At 42.7% G+C, this 22,278-nt stretch overlaps 1 protein-coding gene across 11 annotated transcripts in view; it reads left to right on the top strand.

Moving 5' to 3' along the window:
• Window positions 1-10,211: 10,211 nt before the first annotated feature.
• Window positions 10,212-22,278, top strand: part of ABCB4 (ATP binding cassette subfamily B member 4) — a 75,573-nt gene continuing 63,506 nt past the window's right edge. For 2 of the 11 annotated variants that reach the window (XM_027573569.2, XM_027573574.2), the window contains exons 1-4: window positions 14,849-15,169; window positions 15,360-15,445; window positions 18,575-18,626; window positions 22,043-22,193. In XM_027573569.2, coding sequence (XP_027429370.1) covers window positions 15,366-15,445; window positions 18,575-18,626; window positions 22,043-22,193 — 283 coding nt within the window. In that variant the 5' untranslated portion in view covers window positions 14,849-15,169; window positions 15,360-15,365. Of the gene's footprint in view, window positions 10,318-14,848; window positions 15,170-15,359; window positions 15,446-15,472; window positions 15,692-16,566; window positions 16,750-18,574; window positions 18,627-22,042; window positions 22,194-22,278 lie in introns of those variants that run through there. The other 9 variants (XM_027573568.2, XM_027573567.2, XM_027573575.2 and 6 more) reach the window with 9 other exon arrangements.

Here is a 22,278-nt window from a genome sequence, read left to right as displayed (position 1 = left end):
AGCACTCTACAGTTTTTTCAACTTCCTGTAAGTCTATAATTATTTCACAACACAAAGTTAAGAAAGAAGAAATAGGAGAATCAGTTAAACTTAAGGATTTGTTGCTCTTGAAATGATAATAATTTGGGCTGAAATCTGAAAAAAGAGGAATTACCCAGGAAGTAGTAGGAGTGGAGAGAGAGGTCATAGGGAAGGAAGGAGAGATTTCAGGTGGAGGAAATAGCCTGTTCAAAGAGAGTTTGAAGTGCAGAAAGAAGGACTTTCTGTTTGGAGCTGGCTGAACGAAGCAGAGAGTGGCATGAGGCGCCTTGTGGGGGGGCGGGTAAGCGCAGTTGCCTGCTTTCTTCTGGGAGCCCTCCCTGACAAAATGGAGTTTGGGAGTGTTTGAAGTTGAGGACCAGATCCTGAGCTATGATGACCATCCCCCACCTCAGATCCCAGGCACCACACTGTAAGGAGAAGTCTAAGACACCCGGGGAGGCCACATGACTTAACTCAGCTGAGCCTCCAGCCCACAGCCAGCATGAAGCTCCAGCCATGTGAGTGGGCATCTCAGACATCCAGCCCAGTCAAGTCTTCAGATGCAGACGCAGCCAGCATCTCACTGCACCCTCATGAGATGAGAACCACCTCGCTGAGCCCAGTCAATTCAGAGAACTGTAAGGGATTATAAAAACCACTGTTTTGGTTCGCCTGGGTGGCTCAGTCGGTTATGCATCTGACTCTTGATCTCAGTTCAGGTCTTGATTTCAGGGTTGTGAACTCAAGCCCCGCACTGGGCTCCATGCTGGGTGTGAAGCCTACTTTAAAAAAAAAAAACAAAACCCAAAACCATTGTTTTAAGCCACTCGATCGCTAACGAGCAATAACTCTTCCAGAGCCTATAAAGGATTTTTCACTTACTTTAACCCTCTTGATCTTCAAAGGTATCCCTCTAGGCTGCAGTTTCTTGGTGGGCACCTGGTTCACCTGTGAACTCCAACACCTGTAGCAATACCTGGCACGTGAAAGTCCTCAATAAAAGTATATGTTAAATGAAACAAAAAAGTGTTGCTCTTTAAAAAAGATTAAACAAAAGATTTTCAGGGAGCAACTTCTGCACTTGTCCTTTGTTCCACTTGGAACTTCTAACACCAAGGTGAAAGACCTCTGCCCTTGGAGCCTGGAGAAATCAGAAGAGCAAAGAGAAAAGCAGGAATGCTTCCAGATATGTACAAAAGGCAAAGGTATATGACGAAATATTTTCACCTGGCCTCTTTCAAAAGAGTCAGTTTTGGTCATAAGGAAAAGTGACCTTGGAGCTGGAGACTAATGTTTTCCCTTTCTCCCCTGGGCAGCTACACAGAAATGTTTTCCCTCTTATTGATCATCACTTAGTGTATGGAGAAGCACCTAGTCTCTCCAGTCAGAAAAACCTGGGTCTCTCTTTTGGCTGCCAGTTTGTTAACATGTATGATTCTTGGGCAAGTTGTTTATTTTTCTCTAAGCCTTTATTTCCTCGTTGGCAATTAAGGGATTTCGACAGCTCCTTATTGGATTACTTGAGCACGAAATATTATAATGAAGGATTTAGGACAATATTCAATACCTAGAATATAAGCAAAAAAAAAAAAAATGTGGTTACCTTCACTTCATGTTTTTCTTGCTCTTCAGGCTACCAGTTTTCTTATGTGAAAAGGAAGTTGTGTTTTGTATATATTCCTTTGACAATTATCTGAAGTGCCTTCTGGACTAGATGCTGGGAGCACAGTGTTAAGACAAGGAGTCCACAGTTTAGAAGACAAGAAATTGGGTTAGTAATATGTATTGGTGCCATGAGGCAAGACTTCTTGGGGAATCAAGAAGAAAGTGATCACTTTTCCTGGAAGTGGTTTGAGGATTAAAAACTTCCTGAAGAACTGAGTATCTACCTGTCAGGTGGACAGTAGGGAAAGGGTGTGGACACAGAGAGCAATGGAGAACAGCCCGGAAGCCTGGAATGGGAAGTGAGTCAGGATGGTCAGTTTCCTGTGTTGTGTGTTGGGAGGAGCGAGTCGTGACCACCACAGGGATGAGTCTGCGACGTAAGGTAGGAATCAGGCCCGAAAGGTCTGCTGTGCCAGAAGAGACTGATTTGTATTCTTGCCCTGGGCTATTGAAATAGAGTATTGAGATACGCCTTATTTTAGAGGGTCCACATTCCTACACGTGTGCAGTGAGATTTCATAAAATGAACCACATCTTACCTTTTTGATTTCCATTATAAAGGTGAGAATATATACCTTACGACTTCCATAAGTGAGAGAAGAAAAGAACACACTTTAGAAACCTACCCCGCATCTCCTGAGCACGTGGGTAGCCTGCAAGAGAGCTGATATGTCCGTAGCATTTCATTCACAAGCATCCAAAGGGAGGCCCAACTTCTAACATCCTGGGCAGAAAATCACACTATTCTATTTGAGAAGGAGGGGAAAAGGCACAGTAAGGGAAGGAGGAATTTTTTTTTTCTTTTTAGTCGAAAGAGAAAGAAAGCTAAAAGAGTATTACCAAGGTCATAACTAATTTTACTTCTATAATCAAACCAGTTTGCAGCTGAGGCTTCCCTATCCAATCAGAATTTGAGTGTGACAAAATTTTCATTTCCAAAAAGTTCATTGTCCTTCCTCAATTCTCTTATGCAAAACGTGTCTATCGGTGTGGGCATTGACCCCACGACTCCCACCCTTTATAGTTTAAATAGATGACTCACCTGGGATTTATCCGTGGATTGTTTACATTGCTTCGGGAAAGTGGCAGCTCCAGCCAAGCTAGAGCTGAGACTGTCTGAATTATTTGAAATACTGCATGGCTATAATAATCTACCTCCCTAAACTAAAAAATGGTATAAAACTATTTAGGATCAGATATATTCCAAGTCTGGAATATACAGACAAAACCTGGAGAGAAATAGGCCAAAATGGAAGTTGTTGGGTTAAAGTGGAAAACTACATAAGGATTTCCTCTATGAGAACAAATACTTAAAAGGATCTTTTAGGATGTTGGATGATGTGGTGTTTCACAACACTTAGCAGTCATGAAAGTCTTTTGCATATACTTTAATTCTGAAAGCAATTTTTTGAATAGCTCAATTTTCTATTATGGGTTATTGTTGGCTGTTAACAGATGAAATTAAAATTCAAATACCTTTTAAATTCTCAAAATTTGCATTTCTACCAGAAGGGTTACTTTAGCCAACAATTTTGTCTATTAGCATTGCATATCAAGGCCAAAGTCATAAGTGAGCTATGCAAATTATCTGCACCAAAACTCCCATATACTTTGTACATCTCTTTATGTTTATATTTCACTCTATTTTGATCACTTGCTTATTCTTCACTCTGTTTTGGTTATTTTTGCATACCTGAGGGCTGGGTCTCTATCTTCTTGTCTTTATGTCTTGGTTGGGCTTACTGGCATGTCTTGACATAGTTGATGACCACTTCAAAAGTGTTTCATGAATCATGAATAGTCATAGTCAGGAAATGGCGGAGTTCAAATATCTTTAGCCACTTTCCAGAGACTTCCACCTTGAGACACGGGCCAAATATCTTCCCTTTGCTCTTCCCTGTTTACTCTCCACCCTTTTCTCCATACTGCTCTCTGCCCTGGGAGATCGACTTCTATGGGTTCAGCTGAAGGGGAGCCTGGAAGCAGTTGGAGGGGCTCACTGGCCTTCTCAAAGCAGTTTTCCCTGTTTGACACTTAATACGGGTTCTGGCAACTGCTACCTCCCCTACATGCTGGCCTAGGGAAGGCAATGGCCCCCCATTTTTGTGGCCCCAATGTCTCCCCTACCCATTATGACATATCCCCAATACCCTATGTTCTGCCCATATCTTTGTTACTAGTTCCTTCATTAAATCCCCCTTGAATATCCTAATTTGAGCGAACCATTCCTCTCCTGCTGAGACTTTGACTGATAAAAGACAGTTTGTATTATTGCAAAAAGTATTTACCATTCTTGACCAGTACAATGTCTGCTTTCTAAAAACCATCTCTATAGCCTCTGTAAGTCTAAATTCCTCCTTCATTTTTAGTCTCTCAGTGTGTAAAACCTCTTCCATACCACCGCATCCTTATCTGCCTCTCACCTCAGCCAAATTAAGATCACAGTCAAAGAAAGATCACACATCTTTCTTCCAGGGCTCTGCTCTTCACCCCTAGCTGTTCTTGCACGACTTCCCTGCTCTTGGAACTTTGAGACTACCTTTCTTAGAAGTAGCTTTATGTGTATGGCTAAAGAGAGCGTGAATATTATGTTTTCAGTGGGTACTGGGGGGTGGAGGTGGAGGTGGGGGGAGGAAACACAGCTAAACAAAGCTAAATGATGTTTACTACAGAACTTCTCAATCTTCGATGTGCATTGTAACCCTCTGAGAGAGCAGTGTAGTAAGCAGCATTTCTCAAAGTCATTTGACCAATGAACACTTGTTAGCTAAGGGACCCTTGTCACCTACTTGGTACTTGCTGGCAATCCTCAGTTCACAGTTTGGAAAACTTGGCTCTAGGGGGATACTTCTACTTCATCCTCTCTCCCTCCATAAATATGTATTGAATAAATGAACAAATATTGACAAATTTGGTCAAAGCTCTAAGAGGAAGGAAGTGGAAGACAGGGTTCTACAACCTTTTTTTTTTTTAAGATCTTATTTATTGATTTGAGAAAAGAGAGTGAGGGGGGAGAGAGAGAGAGCACAAGCCGGGGGTAGGGACAGAGGGAGAAGCAAACTCCCCACTGAGCAGAGAGCCCTACACAGGAGCGGGGTGACTCGACCCTAAGACTTGATCCTGGGACTCTGGGATTGGTTCCAAGACCCTGGGATAACGACTGGAGCCAAAGGCAGGCGCTTAAGCGACTGAGCCACCCCGGTGCCATGACAACCCCTTCCTTTTAAGCCCGTGATGTCTGCTGTGTCGGGATCTTCTAAGATGGTGTGAGCTGGGAGGTGGCCAGCACTTCCTGCAGGATCTAGTTTAAGGTACTGATTGATGGTACCCAGCTATTGACTCAGAGGTCTTCTTCAAGCCTTTAAGCCTAGATTAACTGCAGGTGCAGTTTATCCTCAGCGCTTTCTGCCTTCATCCTGAGCTAGCGAGGGGTGGAAAAAGGAGTGGACAAGAAGGACTAGAATTTATCAGGTACTTGCAAGGTGCCAGCTACTGTATCTGGGTTATCTCCTTTCCCGGAGAAGCGCATAGTCCTAGGAAGCCCACAGGAAGGAAAAGATGTAAAAATAAGTATAATGAATGCAGTCTAACATAACATAATGCAAAACACAGCATAAGGCCGTATGAATGAAGAGTATGCACCCTGTTTTTTGAACATCACCTCGTGATTCCACTATGTCAGCATCCATTAATATTGGCATTTGACTTCCTATTTTAGTGTGGTGTAAGCTTGAGGCCAGAATGACATAGTGTCCAGCTACTCTCATGTGTTATGTAGAAAAATGTGCAGATTTTTGTAAGTAGACATAGTGGACTGGATGTTACTAAGAGGATGGAGGGGGGAAGTGAGCAGATAAGTTTGAGAAATCTTTTTAGAGAATACTTCACATCCCCTCCTCTAGTGATGAACAAATACAAATATTGGCTAATTTGATTTTAGGATCTTCTTCCTTGGCCTCTGCATTCTATCAGACAAAATGGATTTAGAAAATTAGGCAGCACGTTCAAGGAAGATGGAGTAGATGTATTTTTTCCTATTCCTCCTGTTGAGTCCAACTAGAAACACTGAACATTGTATGTAAAACAAACATAAGACGTCTCTGAAAAAGGCAAACCAGATAAGGACATTTTGAATCCAAAGAATGACATGGTAGTGAATTTCCCATTTTCCCTTTTGTTTTGTTTTGCTTCATTCTTGCCCCTTATGTCCCAGGCTAGGAGGAGAAGAATGTGAAATACCAGGGTGCACAGACAAGAAGGAGCCCCAGTGAAAGCCTGTTCTCTCTGGCCAAAGGACCAGGAGAGGGGCAGCCTAGCAAGACAGAAAATGTTTAGACAGTAGCTACTCTACTCTAGCCAAACAACATGGGAAAAAAAACTGTGATATCACTGAGTCACACCTGAAAAGGCTAAGTGGCAAGCCTCAACTTCCACCCTTGTTAGGCTGTAAGAAGTTACCCCGACCTCAATGTCTGCCCCCAGCCATGTCAGGGAAGACTAAATGGAAGCTGACTTTTCATCCTCACCTGATAGAAGTGAAGTACTCTCTTCCCTTTCCCTCCCAGGTGGTATCAGAAGGGGTCCAGGAAGGGTTAGGACTTTCACCACCACACAGTGGTCCCAAGGCCACCTCGCCATCTTCCTCCTTCCCACCTTCATCCTTACGTACTCACCCCCACCCGCACAGTGCCGGTGGAGAACTCTAAAAATGCACTTCTACTCCTCTCAGCCAGGAAGGTAGCAGAGGAGGCCTAGTAGGAAGCCAAGACTCCCACCTGTGCCCAGCCATCATGAGGACCCCCCTCCCACCTCAGGTGTGAATGGAGCCCAAGTAGAGAAACTGGACTTCTCTCCCCACTTACAGGAATGAGGAAGGAATGATACCCCTTGATACCTCTTTTTCTCCTGAAGCAATGTCTAAAAATCAAGGAAAACAGAAGGCTTAAGTAAAATCTAGAATCTCATAACATCATATCTCCAATGTCGATGTTTCAATTGAGTTACACTTAACAGAACAAGAACTGGGAAGATCTCAAACTGAATACGGGAAATCTCCATACCTTCTACTTTATTTTGCCGTGAACTTAAGCTGCTTTAAAAAAAAAAATAAAGACGAAAAAGAAAACTAAGTATAAAGAAAAATATTGTAAACAGCAAGGGGAAAATGACACATCATTTTAGGGAAAAATGATTTGAATGATATTGGATCTCTCATAGGAAACTATCTTTCAGATGCTGAAAGAAAAGCACCCTCAACCCAGAAGCCCATATTCAGTGAAATTATCCTTTAGGGATGAAGGAAAATGAAGACATTTTAATTGAAAGACACCTAAGGAAATTTGTCACTAGCCCACCTACCCTAAAAGAAGGGCTGAAAGAAGGTCTCCAAACAGAAGAGAAAGGATAAAAGAAGGAAGCTTGGAATATTGGGAAGAAAGAATGTGATAAGCAAAAACATTGCTAATACAATAACCTGTCTGTCTCCTATTGTGTTTTCTAAATGTTTTTGATGGTTGAAGCAAAAATGTATTTAAAAAATTAGCCACAGAGCCTGTTACGGTTTTAAATGTAAGTGGAGGAAAGATATAAGACCATCAGATTATAAAATAGGAGAGGGTAAATGGCTGTAATGGAGATGACATTTCTACATTTCACTCAAACAAATAAAATGCGGTAACAGTAGATTGTGGTAAATTATGCATATGTGCTGTGTAATACTCAGAACCACACAAAATGGGAGTTTAAAAAATGTTGAGGTAACCCACAGTATCTTCCAGAAAATAGAAGTGGAGGGAATGCTTCCCAGTTCATTTTATGAAACTAGTATTGCCTTGATACTAATACCAAAGACAGACAGATGGAAGGAAGGAAGGGAGGGAGGGCGGAAGGGAGGGAGGGAGGAAAACTACAGACCAATATTCCTTATGAATTTCGACACAAAAATACAATATATTACAACTGGGAGGGTACAGGAGATCTTTCTGTGTTATTCTTACAACTGCATGTGGCTCTATAAATATCTCAAAATAAAAAGTTTTAAAAAACCAGAGCAAAGGGGCACCTGGGTGGCTCAGTTGGTTAAGCGACTGCTTTTGGCTCAGGTCATGATCCTGGAGTCCCGGGATCGAGTCCCACATCGGGCTCCCTGCTCAGCAGGGAGTCAGCTTCTCCCTCTGACCCTCCCCCATCTCATGTGCTTTTTCTCTCTCTCATTCTCTCTCTCTCTCAAATAAAATAAATTAAAAAATCTTTAAAAAAAAAAAACAGAGCAAAGGAGTGGGTGAATACAATCTTAGATTCCATCTGATATTAGTAGAGTTCCAAAATTGATTTACACATGATTGCAAACCCAAGTTAATTTTGCTTCGATAGGATTTCTGAACATTTTACAACACCCTTTCAGTGGTTGAAGAACCCTTAGGAAGCCACCATTTTAAGACTAGGAAAGAGTGCAGTGAGTAATTGAAAACTAATATCAAATGCAAACTTGAGGTTACTGTTCCTTTTTGTTATATTATTTATGGACACTTCAATATTAGCAAATATCTGAATCTGTAGCAAAGTAAAGTGCAATCTTTTGAAAAGGTACGGTTTTGTAATAACCTTAGGAGTAGGTCAACATAAGTGACCTAAAGCATAGTAACCCTGTCTCCTGCTTATTCATTTCATCTCTAACCTTGGCACCCTGCAGCCATTCCTGTCCACCTAATCATTCCCCTAAACCTCACAGGGCACACAAATTCCATTAGGCAATGTGACCTTGGAACTCTCAATGTGCACCATTACTCTATGCTGACAGAAATGATATCACTGTGATTCATAGCAAACTCTTCCCAACTGCTTCTCGAAGGTCTGTCATGGTACCTTTGTAAGTCCACCAGGTTTGAGAGGGTGTAAGGAAGAGTTCATTGGGAAAGAGAGAGCTGAATTGGAACCACTCTTATCTTCATCATCCTATGAATGCCTTCCAATGTGCTGAGCCAAATTAGTTAGGTGAATTTTATAATGAACAAAAGAAGACTGAGATCAAAAGCAAATTTTTTTTTAGGAAAAAGCTAGGTCAGAAGTGGAGAGGGATTTTTGTTTTGTTTTTCAAGCAATGAAAAAGTTTTTAAGAAAATTTTTTGGAGAAAAGTGCAAGAGGTAGCATAGTTTGGAGAAGGTAAAGACAGGGGCAATCAGTCTATAAACTCTGAGAAGAAGATGGAAAAGTTAGGCAGAGGTTGAAAAGTCCTGGTGGCAGACAGTTTGGAAACAGTACTGGTAAGTGTGGCCACATGCAAATATAGTAGTTGAAGATAGTATCTAACCATCTTCAGAGATGAAAGGTCAGGGTTTTTCGCCACAAATACAGTGTAGATGAGGGAAAAACCACAAAGCATATTATGGTCAAGCTCAAGGTCAACTGGAGAAGGAGCTGAGTCTATCATAGTCTCTTCAGGGAAAACTGTTGCAAATTAATTTGTATTTAAAGATAAGATAAAATATTATAACATTATTGTATTACATAAATATTACATATTATCATATTACATACATATTTTAACATGTTGGTAGATGGCATTTGTTCTTCCTTTTGTCTCTTACTTTTAGGAAACATTTTTTTATAATCTTTTATGCTATAGCTTTAAAATATTGATCTATTCAATACACATTTAATGAGCCTTCTAGTGCTGTGGAGACTAGAACTATAGGTAGGCATGGCCTCTGCCGGGCAGTAGTCTTCCCTAGAGATACTGAACGGGCAGCTGGAGTCACATGGCCAGGGTTGGAGTCCTAATGCCATTGTGTCCAAGCCACATGGAAATTCACCTACTCTTCAGCAATCCCAGTTTCTAATCTTTACATTAAGAATAGCTTCTCACTTGTTGACCTTAAACATGATTCTTGTTTTGATAATCGAATAGGATAATATATTTGTGTGATGGGCTCTGTTCTTTACAAGGCACTATATATTTCTGCATGATTCATGTGCTGGTTTATTCTCAATCCATTGTAGGGCAGGAACTATGCCCTATTTTCTTTGTATCCTCAAACCCCAGCACAGAGTCTGGCACATAGTAAGTGTGGGCAGCAAATGTTGGAGAGCTCAGTGAATAATCTTTACTCACGTGGGTCTTACATACCACTGAGGTGACAAGAAATAACAAGGTTAATAAATCTGTGAGTTGTATAGTATACTAGAAGAGATGAATGCTGTGGGAATAAGAATCAAAATAGAGTAATGGAAACTGAGAACCCTGAAGATAACAGAACACAGTTTTTAAAGGGGACGTCAGAGTTGGTCTCATTGAAAAGGTGGTAACTGAGAAAAGACTTGTAGAAGGTGAGGGTGTTAGTCATGTGAATATTTAGGAGAAGAAAGATTGGGGGCGGAGGAAATAGCTAGTTCCTTAGTTGGTGGAACTCTGCCTCTCTTGTTTGAGGAACATCGAAGAAGCCGGTGTGGGTGGGGTGGAGGGAGGCGGGGAGAGGAACGGAAACCGAGGGCAGAGAGACCACAGAGATGGTGAGCCACTGCAGGCATGGCTCTGAGAGCGTTGGAGGTCACTGGAGAATTGTGAGAAGAGTGACATGATCTGACTCTTTTCAGAAGAATCACTCAGGCTGCTGCTTTGAGAATGGACAAAGGTAAGAAGAGGGGGCAACAGCAGCAGAGAGATTGTTAAGAAGCTACTGTAGGGGCGCCTGGGTGGCTCTGTCGGTTAAGCGTCTGCCTTCGGCTCAGGTCATGATCCCGGGTCCTGGGATCGAGCCCCGCATCGGGCTCCCTGCTCAGTGGGAAGCCTGCTTCTCCCTCTCCCGCTCCCCCTACTTGTGTTCCCTCTCTCACTGTGTCTCTCTCTGTCAAATAAATAAATAAAATCTTTCAAAAGAAGAAGAAGAAGAAGAAGAAGAAGAAGAAGAAGAAGAAGAAGAAGAAGAAGCAGCTACTGTAGGGGGAGCACCTGGGCAGCGCAGTTGGTTAATCATCTGCCTTTGGCTCTGGCCATGATCTCAGGGTCCTGGGATTGAGCCCCACATTGGTCTCCGGCTGAGCGGGTAGTCAGCTTCTCCCTCTCCCTCTGCCCCTCTCCCCACTTGTGCAGCCTGCTCTCCCTCTTTGTCTCTCTCTGTGTGTCTCAAATAAATGAAAAAAAAAAAAAAAAGAAGAAGCCATTGTAGTAATTCAGGTGAGAGATGACAGCACCTGTACCATGGTGGTAGAACTGGAGAAAGAGAAGTGGTGAGATTATGGAAATATTTTGAAGGTAGAGCCCATAGGATTTCCTGACAGACTGATATGGGGTGTGGAAGACAAACGAGCAGGCAAAATGACTGCAGGGTTTTTGCTGAGCAACTGGGAGGCTGGAGCTGCCGACTGAGAAGGAGCCTGTGGGAGGAGCCAGCTTGGAGAAAAGATCAGGACTCAAGGTTGGGCACAGTAGACATCCCAAGAGAGATGTCAAAGATACAGTCATTTCTATGAGTCAGGAATCCAAGAGGGAGGTCTAGGCTAGAAATAATAATTTAGAAATTGTTGGATACAGGTGGTATTTAGAGCCAGGAGGCTGGCTGGGATTACAGAGGGAGTGAGAATAGACAGAGAAGAAGTCCGAGCAGGGAGCCTTGGAGCACTGCAGTGGTAGTTTAAAAGCTGAAAGAAGAGGAAGACAGGGGCGCCTGGGTGGCTCAGTTGGTTGAGCGGCCAACTCTTGGTTTTGGCTCATGTCATGATCTCAGGGTTGTGAGACTGAGCCCCTACCCCTACCCCCCTACCTTGTGCTCTGCATTCAGTGGGGAGTCTGCTTCAGGCTCTCTCCCTGTCCCTCTCCCTTCAACTTGCTCACATGCTCGCTTTCTCTCTCTCGCTCTCTCAAATAAATAAAATCTTAAACAAAAAAAAAAAAGAGGAAGACAAAGGAGACTGAGAAAGAGTGACCAGTAAAGCATTACAAAGTCCAAGAAATATGTGGTGTCCTGGAATCCAAGTGAAGAAAGTGTATTATGGTAAAGGAGAATGATAAACTTGTCAATTGCTTACATTTGTGAAGTAAGATGAAGACAAAGAATTGACCTTTGGGTTTAGCAATATAAAGGTTATCAGTGTCCCTTAAAAGAGCAGTTTTAGTGGTGCAAAAGAGTCAAACTTCTAATTAGAGTGGGTTTAAGGGAAAGCAGGGGGTCAGGAAATGAAGATAGTGATAGAAATAACTCTTTTAAGAAGTCTAGCTGCACAGAGAGGGAGACAAACCATAAGAGACTCTTAATCATAGGAAACAAACTGAAAGTTGCTGGAGGGGTGGGGGAGTGTGGGGGGGATGGGGTAACTGGGTGATGGGCATTAAGGAGGGCACGTGACGTAATGAGCACTGGGTGTTATATAAGACTGATGAATCACTGACCTCTACCTCTGAAGCCAATAATACACTAAATGTTAATTAACTGAATTTAAATTAAAAAAAAGAAGAAGTCTAGCTACAGAGAGGAGAGAAATGTGATGGTAATTGGCAGGAGAAGTGGGGTCAAGAGTGATTTTTTTTTAAGAGGGAAAAAATAACAGCATTATATGTGCCAACAAGAGTGATCCGGCTAGGATGGGAAAGTTGATGCTACAAGGAGAAAAACCATTCTTATGAGGATGGAATCTATAGTATAAAACTACAGCCATCAGACCGGGTGGCAAATAGGGGCGTGGACTTTGTTTCATGGTGAGACCTTACATATGGTTTTGTGTTTTTCTTCAGCTGTGTTCTTCAGCATAGTGTAACCTTGCTGTAGTTGGATCATTTAAATTAGCCAGCATCATGGTTTTACCAAGTGAGATCCATAAAAAGAGAGGGCAAGGGGGTCACAGATGTTCACAAGATGGGTTCTGAAGGAAGAGAGTACATCAGTGAAGTCAGGAACAGTAAAAAGGTGGTGAGATCAACGGATTGGAGGATGAATGTGTTTAACCATCTGATACATTTGACGCATCTCCAATCCCACTTCCCTGCCCTTCTTAACATGGTGGCTAAGAACACTGTCTGGATTAGAGTTCTAGCTGTCAATTATAAGATCTTGATTCTGTTCCACTTTAATTTTGTTTAGTCCTGTCTAAAACACATTGCCTTAATTGCTATGGTTTCATAGTAAAGGTCTTGATAGCCAACAAGGCAAATCGTCAAATCATTTTTCAAAATAAAGGCAGAATACATTTTCAGGGAAAAAAAAAGTGAGAAAATTCATCACCAATTAAAGGAAATACAAGAGTGTTCTTCAAGTAGAAGGAAAATGACCCAAGATAGTGACTCTGAGATGTAGGAAGAAATAAAGAGCAAGAAAAGGACAATTACATAGATAAATATAAGTGAACATTGACTCCATAAAGTAATAACATTCTCATTAAGGGTCATAAATAGAGAAAATTAAAGTATATGACAACAGTGGTGTACAAGTCAGAGGTAGATGAATGAGGTTTGAGAGTCTGAAGATTTTTGCATTGTTGTAGAAGAGGAAAAGGTAGCAATTGTTAGTTGAAGATACCTGTTATAATCTTTAGAAAGGGGTTAATTAATAGATAATAAGAGAATGTATATTTAATAAGCTAAGAGAAAGAAAACAAAAACAAAAATATTCAATAGATCCAAAAGAAGAAAAAAATTAAGATTAAAGAAGAGGGGCGCCTGGGTGGCTCAGTCGTTAAGCGTCTGCCTTCGGCTCAGGTCATGATCCCAGGGTCCTGGGGTCGAGCCCCGCGTCGGGCTCCCTGCTCAGCGGGAGTTTGCTTCTCCCTCTCCCGCTCCCCCTGCTTTTGTTCCCTCTCTCGCTGTGTCTCTCTCTGTCAAATAAATAAAATCTTAAAAAAAAAGATTAAAGAAGAAAGATAAAATGAATGGAACAAATAGGAAAAAGTAAGATAGCAGAGGGGTGGAAAGACAACTGTATATATCAGTGAGAACAAAGGAGACATATCTCAAAATCCTATCCCAAAGAGAAAGTTAGGATTTCTTACAGCCTGAGTGTCATCGAGAAATCCAGCTTATCACAGTGGCTTAAATATGGGCTTTGAATGAGTGACTAACTGGATGGATGCACAAGTAGGGTTGTTTCATTGTTACCAAAAAAATATAAAAGGAGCGCTTGGAAATGGCCCTAGTACAGGCAAACACAAAAACACAAGTCATGTCTGCATGGCTCCTCTCTCCACGAACACCCACTTGTCCTAGATTCTCACTTCCATTTTGCGACACAGAAAACCCATGATAAGCACTTTTTCAGGAACAACTTTGTGAGTTGACTCAGACAGACAGGCAAACACATCTCATTACTGGGTGCATTTTGTTTGTTTGTTTGGTTGGTTTTAGTTCAACAGCTTGCTACTGCCTCAAATATCTGCCTTTTTACTCCCCCAAGATTTCTTGCATAGAAACCAAAGAAGCTATCATTCCTATAGTCTACCGACTTTCATAATGTCTTCCAGCTACCATCAGACCTTCTTTCAAACTAAACAATTCCAATGGCTTTCCTCCCACGGGATCTTAAAAGAGGGATCTGACCACCTGTTAGACTCCTGAAGAGGGAGACCCCTTCTGGTTGATCCAAAAGAGAGAATCCTCATGGTGATGGTGGAATGGATAAGGAAGAAAACTATTTTGAGGAAAACGTACTTAAGTAAATTCATTTCTATCACCTAATTCGAGAATATGCCGTAGTTTCAGTTAACCCCTAACTCCTTTCTTTTCAGAGACGTGTCCAGAAATTAATCAGAAGGGACGGGAACGCCATACAGGGGACTCAAGTAGGTCCTAGGTGCAGAGACAATTTTGTGTAGAGGGAAGTCTGAGATCAGAGTAGGGAAGCAGGGGAGGGCACTGGAGACTGGATTCTGGACACGCTGATGCAGCCTCAGGCAAGACTCAACCTCGCTGGCATCAATTTATTCTTGTACAAAAAAAAAGGCGGGTTTTAATTAGGTGATCTGTACCAGCCTTTCCAGCCCGAAAGTTGTGTCTCTAAGTAGTAAGAGGGCACCAACAGCTTTCTCTTCTCCAAGGAGCATGATGTGCTGATACTGGGTCGTCCCCGGAGATGGTTGGGCTCCGTGCCCCCAGCACCTGACCTGCGGACGCGTTAAGTGGGAGGCAGGTCCGGTGCTCCCTCCTCGGCCGCCCTACGATTGTTAAGGGTCCGGAAACAGCCCCCCGCACGGGTGTAAAAAGAAAACTGAGCGCCGAGAGAGTGTGACAGTGACTTTTTGGGCTCGGGTGGCCCGCCAGGCGAGGCTCTCCGAGCACCGAGCCGCGGGAACACCAGGCTGGCTGCTCGCCCGGGTGGGCGGCGTTGAGGGCGGCCCGCTGAGCCCCCCCCCGCGCCTGGCCCGCAGAGGAAGCCCGGTGGGCGGCGGGGGCTGCGGCGCGCGTTAAGGGGCGGGGGCGAAGCTCCAGCCCGCAAAGACCAGGCCCCGCGGCCGCAGCGCCCCGCGCCCCCGGCGGCTGAGACAGAGAGCGCGAGGTCCGAGGTGAGTCAGGCCCCGTGCTCCCGGCCGCGGCGGGAAACCCCGGGGCCGCTGCGCGGGATACCCGGACCGCGGGGCCTCCGCCCGGCGCCCCTCGGCCCCACGACCGTGTGTCCGAGGCTGTGGCGAGGCTGGTTGTACTCCCGAGCTGGGCCGAGTGCACCTGGACCTGAGGCTGTTGGTTTCTCCCCAGGTCGAGATGGATCTTGAGGCGGGAAGGAACGGAACTGTCCCGCGCCCCAGGAGAGCCGAGGGCGACTTTGAGCTGGGCAGCAGCAGGTACCTCGTTAGCAGCCACCGCTTTCCGTTACACGCCCATCAGCAGGGCCACATTTGGCTTCGGAAAGTGGAGCAAGTCTGTTGATGCCTTTGTGTCAGGGGCTTCTCTGGAGGGTCTTGCCTAAGGTTCTGACTTGCCTCGGGAGTGTCTCAGAGGCTCCTTTTGGAACAGGCTTAAGAAGAAGAGGCTGCCTTTAGAAGTGCCGCTTGCCCACTTTGTGCGGGGTGATTCGATGAATATCTGTGGTGTGTAACGTTCCTTGCACTATATAACTCAAAACTTTTATAAACATGTGAGTTTTCTTGCTAATAGAGCATGAGACATCTGCTGTTGATGGTTGAGCTTTTTGAACAAGACCAGTGAGGCAAAACAAAACAAAACAAGAGCAACAGCGACAAAAACCCTCCTCCCCCTGTTAATTCCTCTTCCTCCAGTGTTATCCCCTCCCCCAGCATCTCAAAGGTTCCCATTTCTCCCTTTGGGGCAGTGAGGTGGAGAGGGGGACCATGGAGAGCCCGTTCTTCTGTAACCTGCGCTTCCAAATCAGTGTTTGTTCAGATGCAAGGGGGAAAACCTCAGCCCTTCATTTGCTTGCTCTTTCTCTGAAGTTTCTCTTTGGTTCTCAGGGGCCCTTGTTAAGTTCACTTCACAGGCCTTAGTAGGGGCAGAAACGACCAGTGTGGTGTGTTGTCTTTGTTTCCTCTTTCAGTGTGGGAATAGTGAGTCATTTTCGCCTCTAGCCTCAAATAGTTTCTGAGGCCCTTATGGTCTCTGAGTTCACGCCCAGCCACCCAGAACTAATTGACCTGTGTCATCAAGTAATCACCCAGAGGGACCAATTTATCAGGTTCTGTATTGTGTCCTCAAGCTGCAAGGGGCCTGATTAGCCAAGTGAAAATATGCCTACCTGATGTTTAAAGAGTTATTTTAGTCTGTTAACTTCTTCCTACAGTGATATTGCTCTATTCCTTCTAAGTACCATGGTATTCATTCATAAAAATGTAGCTTGCCAAATAGAATTAGAAAACAGATGGATGGTATTATTTCTACCAGAGGGGGGAAAATATGGTTTTCATCAGTTGGCAATATAGGCTGGGATTGACTGTGAATCTATAAATAGATGACATTTTTATGAAGGCTATTTCTGTATTGCACTGGCTGAACATTTGATGAGTGCACAAAGGAGCTCTCCGAAAGATGCAGTAATCCTCCAGAACCCAAGGGAGATCTCAGAAGTGAAGTTCACAGCCCTGTATTGGAAACACAAGAACACAGTTCAGAAGAGAAATGCAGGAAGTTAATAGTAAGTTAAGACCATAAGATTAAGAAAGTACATGTTGAGACTAATTTTTATTAAAAAAAAAAAAGACCAAATCTTATTCATTCCAAGGAAGTCAAGCTCCCTTCAGTTATTTAGGGCAAATGGCAAGTTAGTTATATGCTAGTTCCAATCATGCTGCTATATTGCCTTTGGCACCTTCTTTTGAACATATTTAGTGGCAGATGTCTGTCTGATTTTAACAAATGTTCTAAATAATTTGGGATCAAGTCTTATGAGCAAAACTTTATCACCTACCTAAACTAAATAATTAACTAATTAAGCTAAATAAATGCATTTAGATTAAAAAAAATATCCTCATGGAGTTTACATTATTGTAGGGAGGACAGACATAAAGAATACTTGTGCAGGGGCGCCTGGGTGGCTCAGTTGGTTAGGCAGCTGCCTTCTGCTCAGGTCATGATCCTGGAGTCCTGGGATTGAGTCCTCAGCGGGCTCCCTGCTCAGTGGGGAGTCTGCTTCTCCCTCTGACCCTCCCCCCCTCATGTGCACATGGGCTCTCTCTCTCTCTCTCATTCTCTCTCTCAAATACATAAATAAAATCTTAAAAAAAAAAGAATACTTGGGCAAAATAAGTAAGCTGCAGCAATTCGAAGATAATGAATGCTATGGAAAATGTTAATCAAGGCTAGGGAAATCAGGAGTGCAAAGAGGAAGTATTTGCAGTTTTAAATAGGGTGGTTAAGATAGGTCTTATTGGGAAGGCAATATTTGAGCAAAGACTGGAAAGACATGAGAGGAGGGAGCTGTGTGGGTGCCTGAGGGGACAGCATTCCTGGCAGAGGTATCTGATAATATAAAGACCCTGCTATGAGAACGTGTTTGATGTGTTCAAAGAATAGCAGCAGCAGAGAGGCCAGGGTGGCTTGAAGCAAAGCAAACAGGAATAGGAGTAAGAAATCTGGTCAGAGAGGGTGCCTGCGTGGCTTAGATGGTTAAGCATCTGCCTTTGGCTCAGGTCATGATCTCAGGGTCCTGGGATGGAGTCCTGCATGGGGCTCCTGGCTTAGCGGGAAGTCTGCTTCTCCCTCTCCGTCTGCCTCTCCCCCTGCTCATGCTCTCTCTCTGTACCTCTCTGTCTCAAATGAATAAATAAAATCTTTTAAAAAAAAGAAATGTGGTCAGAGAGGTAACAAAGAGACATATCGTGTAGGGGCCAAAATCCAATGTAAGAATTTTGGCTTTTACTCTGAGAAAAATGGGAGCCATTGTAGGCTTTTTGAGCAGAGGAGTAGCATGATATGACTTGAGCTTGGGAATGATTATTTGCATGCTGTGTTGAGGGCAGACTGAAGTTGGCATAACTGAAAGTAGAGAAACTAGGCAGGAGTTCTCCTGGGCTATTGGGATAGCAGTAAAAGTGATGAGTAGTGGTTGAATTCTAATTGTGTTGTGAATGTAGAGCCAAGAGGATTTCCTGACACCACTCCATATAGTCCTTCAGAAGAGTAGAATTTATTTTTAGGTCAGTACAGATTTTTTAGCAACAGAAGAATTTAATTATTTGGCAGATATTAACCTATGTATTTTCTTTCTGTGTATGAGCTCTGCAAGGAAGGTGACCATTTCCCATCCAGATTATCTGCATAGTACCTTGGACAGTTACCTTTGTATTTGGTGATTGCCTTGCAGTGTTTGTTAAATTAGATAATTTGGACAATTTGTGGATATCCCTGTTTTATATTTGAAAAATAGTTGGATGTGATAAATACTCAAGTTTATATTCAGTGGACTGTGAAACATTTGGTAACAGTTTTAAATTCAAAAACAATTATGTATTTTTTTACAGCAACCAAGACAAGAAAAAAAAGAGAATGAAGCTGATTGGACCATTAACTTTGGTAAGCTGTGAAATATTAAATATGAATAATTCTTGTTTTCATTCACATTTGGTGTCTTGAATCAATAGATGTGGAGCTTCTTGTAGTCAATGAACAATATTCTCAAGGTAGATGATAAAAGAGGTAGGGATAGCCTGGCTATGAAACAGAGCAGAGCTAGGACTAACTAACTGATGTCAGGAAAACACATCTCTGCATTTGTTTCACACACACACACCCCCCACCATTGCTACCACCACCACTATCGCACACACCCACCCACCAAATTTTGCCTAAAATAAGCTTGCATATAAAGAAAGTGATTGTTAACTACAGAAATTTGGAAATAAGTAAGAAATCTATTTCACATTTGACTTCCAAGGCAATTGATTACATATGGAGTAACTATTAGAGATTCTGATTATGTTGAACACAATTGTCAGTGCTTTTCTGCTGGCACAAGCAAGCCAACATGTTTTGGAAGAAGTCTAATCTGTTTTTCATTTGTAATATGTCTCAGAGAGGTGGGCCAAGAAAGTGTGTGCCTTCTTTGAGTAAGTATGATGGGTTTCAGACTATGACAGGCCTGTATTCCGTAACAAAGAAGTTGGTATTAAGTGACTTGTCAGCTGAAATCTCCAGCTTAGTAAATAAATGGATGAAAAGACACCAAAACATCCTCTGTCTCAGACATTGGTGCACATTTCTCCTGTCGCTACAAAGGCCCTATTCATTCTCTTCTCCCTTATTGTTGTAGTGCTTTAGAGAATAAATTGTTTGTAAAACTAGATCTGGTTTTAATGCACATGTTTTAGATCTGCCTCCTACAGCAAATAAAACACCACAAAACTTGAGGTAGAAACTTAGTACATTTAATTTGAACCTAGATGTTAAAATTTAAATTAAATTGAAATATAATCCTTTCTGCCTCTGAATAAATTTTTTTTTTTTTTTTGTCCTGAAAGAGGTTCAGGACAATACTGTTTCTAACAAGAATTAGAAATTCATTGTTTGGTTGAAAATCACTTGAATCTAAGTTTGCTTAGGAAACTGTGCTGTTGCTGTGAAACGTTTATAATTTTAAATTTAAGCTTAGAGACAGTGAAATTTTATTTGCTTAGAGTCAGTGAAATTTTATTTAAGTAGCATAAAAAGCATTTAAAATGATCCTCAATTTTATATAAATGCTCACTAAAGAGAACATGACATGATGACCTGATCCTGTGCTTGTAACTGAGGCCAGTAGACCCCAGTGCTCTACGTCCCTTCCCTCAGAGCCACTAAAATGAACCTTGGAAACACTAGTCCCTTTTCTAGCAATTTTAGGGATACTTCTCCATTTGCTCTTGACTATACCTACTCCTCTTGTTCTGCTCCACCTGGCTTCTGACCCTTTGCTCGTGTTTGCCCTGCATGTTTGATGATGGAATTTGGCCTCCCTATATTGAACTCCTGGAACTCTGTGAGAACAGTTTGCACACCCCTCCTTCCCACCAAGTGTGTCTGACCTCAGACTGCCCTGGCTTGTTGATCCTGTTTGACTCAGCTTCAGCTCTCAAAGACCCCACTCTGCCAAGCCTGACTCATCACTCATTCTCCTAGTGACTGTGTCTCATCCCCAAAATGGGGTGAGGTGAGGGAAGTGGGTAGAGGAAAAAGATTAAAAAGAGAGGACAGGGACGCCCGGGTGACTCAGTTGATTAAGCATCTGCCTTCGGCTCAGGTCATGATCTCAGGATCCTGGGATGGAGCCCCGCACCCAGCTCCCTGCTCAGCGGGGAGTCTGCTTCTCCCTCTCCATCTACCCCTCCTCCCCCCAGCTCATGCTCCCTCTCTCTTTCTCAAATAAAAAAAAAAAATCTTTAAAAAAATAATAAATAAATAAAAAGGGACAGAGGGAAAGGTATAGAGATGGAAATATGAGAAGATAGATGTAATCTGGAAGGCAGAGGAAGAGAGAAGACAACAGAGAGAACCATAGAATAATCAGTCAAAAATGGGAAGAAAACGTGAGAAATGAGAGAGGGCTAAAAAGACAGCGAGGGACAGTCTTTGAAGTACTATGACATTGATCGGCTGGTAAGTTCTCGGGCATTGTACATGTCACTGTAACAACTGGTGTCCGCCTTCTAAGTGATAGTACTAAGTACACTGTACAGTGATAGTACTGAGTCTAGGACGGTTGGTGAGGCCCCTACCTCTTTCTAACATCACTCCCCACACTGTGCACTCTAGGATTTCCCCTGCAGGGAGTTCCCTGAGCACTGCGTGCAGTTTCTGGGCACCTTGCTCTTCTCAGCCTGAACACCCCCACTTCATCTGTACCCCCCAATTCTTCTTCAGCAAATTCTCCCATATCTTTCCAGATTCTGGAGGGAGCATCATCTAAAGTACACATGTAGGCACCCCCTAATGTTTTCTCATTTCACTTCTGAGCTGCCTTTTAAAAAGCTAACTGAAACCTCTTAAAGAGAACTTATCCATAAGACTCAGGAGATCTGTTTTCTCCCGATTTGTAATTCTCTCTCTGAAATATTTTGCATATTGTTTTAAAGGATGTGCTGTGTGTGTGCATGTGTGTGTACTTAGTGTTTACTCCTAGCTGTTTTTAACTCGCTACATAAGGAACTCTGGAAGATCAAACCACATTTCTTAATGGAACTAAACTTTTATCCCTTCCGATTATATTGTAATCATTCAACCAAAGAAGATACTGATGAAACAGAATCAGATTATTTCTTCACAGGATATAAAATAAAGAATCATAAAATTAACCTGTCAATAATTTGGATGGAAATCCTCCTTCTTCCATATTACATTTATCTGCAACTACTGACCTTAGGTAAAGTACTGACCTTAAATAAAAAGTACTGACCTTAGAGGCACCTGGGTGGCTCAGTTGGTGAAGTGTCTGACTCGTGGTTTTGGCTCAGGTCATGCTGTCAGGGTCCTGGGATGGAGCCCCAGAAAGGGCTCCTGCGGGGCTCTGTACTCAGCGGGGGATCTGCTTAAGGGTTCTCTCACTCTGCCTCTGCTCTGCTCCCCCACCCCTACTCACTCTCGCACGCTCGCTCTCTCTCTTTAAAATCAATCAATCGATCTTTTTTTTTTTTTTTTTTTTTTTTTTTTAAAGATTTTATTTATTTATTTGAGACAGAGAGAGAACGAGAGATAGAAAGCACGAGAGGGAAGAGGGTCAGAGGGAGAAGCAGACTCCCTGCCGAGCAGGAAGCCTGATGTGGGACTCGATCCCGGGACTCCAGGATCATGACCTGAGCCGAAGGCAGTCGCTTAACCAACTGAGCCACCCAGGCGCCCCTTTTTTTTTTTTTTAAAGTACTGACCTTAAATAAAAATCCAAAGAACATCTAGTTGTGGAGAAAGAAAAGTTCTTTTCTATAAAGTATTCTTTTATTTACTTTCTTTTTATTTTTTAGTTTCGATATTCTGACTGGCAGGATAAATTACTGATGTCCCTGGGCACCATCATGGCCATAGCTCACGGATCAGGTCTCCCCCTCATGATGATAGTGTTTGGACAAATGACCGACAAATTTGTTGATACTGCAGGAAATTTCTCCTTTCCAGGTAAGCGTTTGTGTATTTAAAAAAAAAAAACAAACATACATACATTGTACTCCTTTAACTGAATGAAAGATCAGAAGTTGATTTT

Source organism: Zalophus californianus, chromosome 12, assembly GCF_009762305.2.
Source record: "Zalophus californianus isolate mZalCal1 chromosome 12, mZalCal1.pri.v2, whole genome shotgun sequence".
NCBI lineage: Eukaryota > Metazoa > Chordata > Mammalia > Carnivora > Otariidae > Zalophus > Zalophus californianus.
Note: the sequence above shows the minus strand (reverse complement) of the source record. Positions and strands in the feature narration are given on the sequence as shown.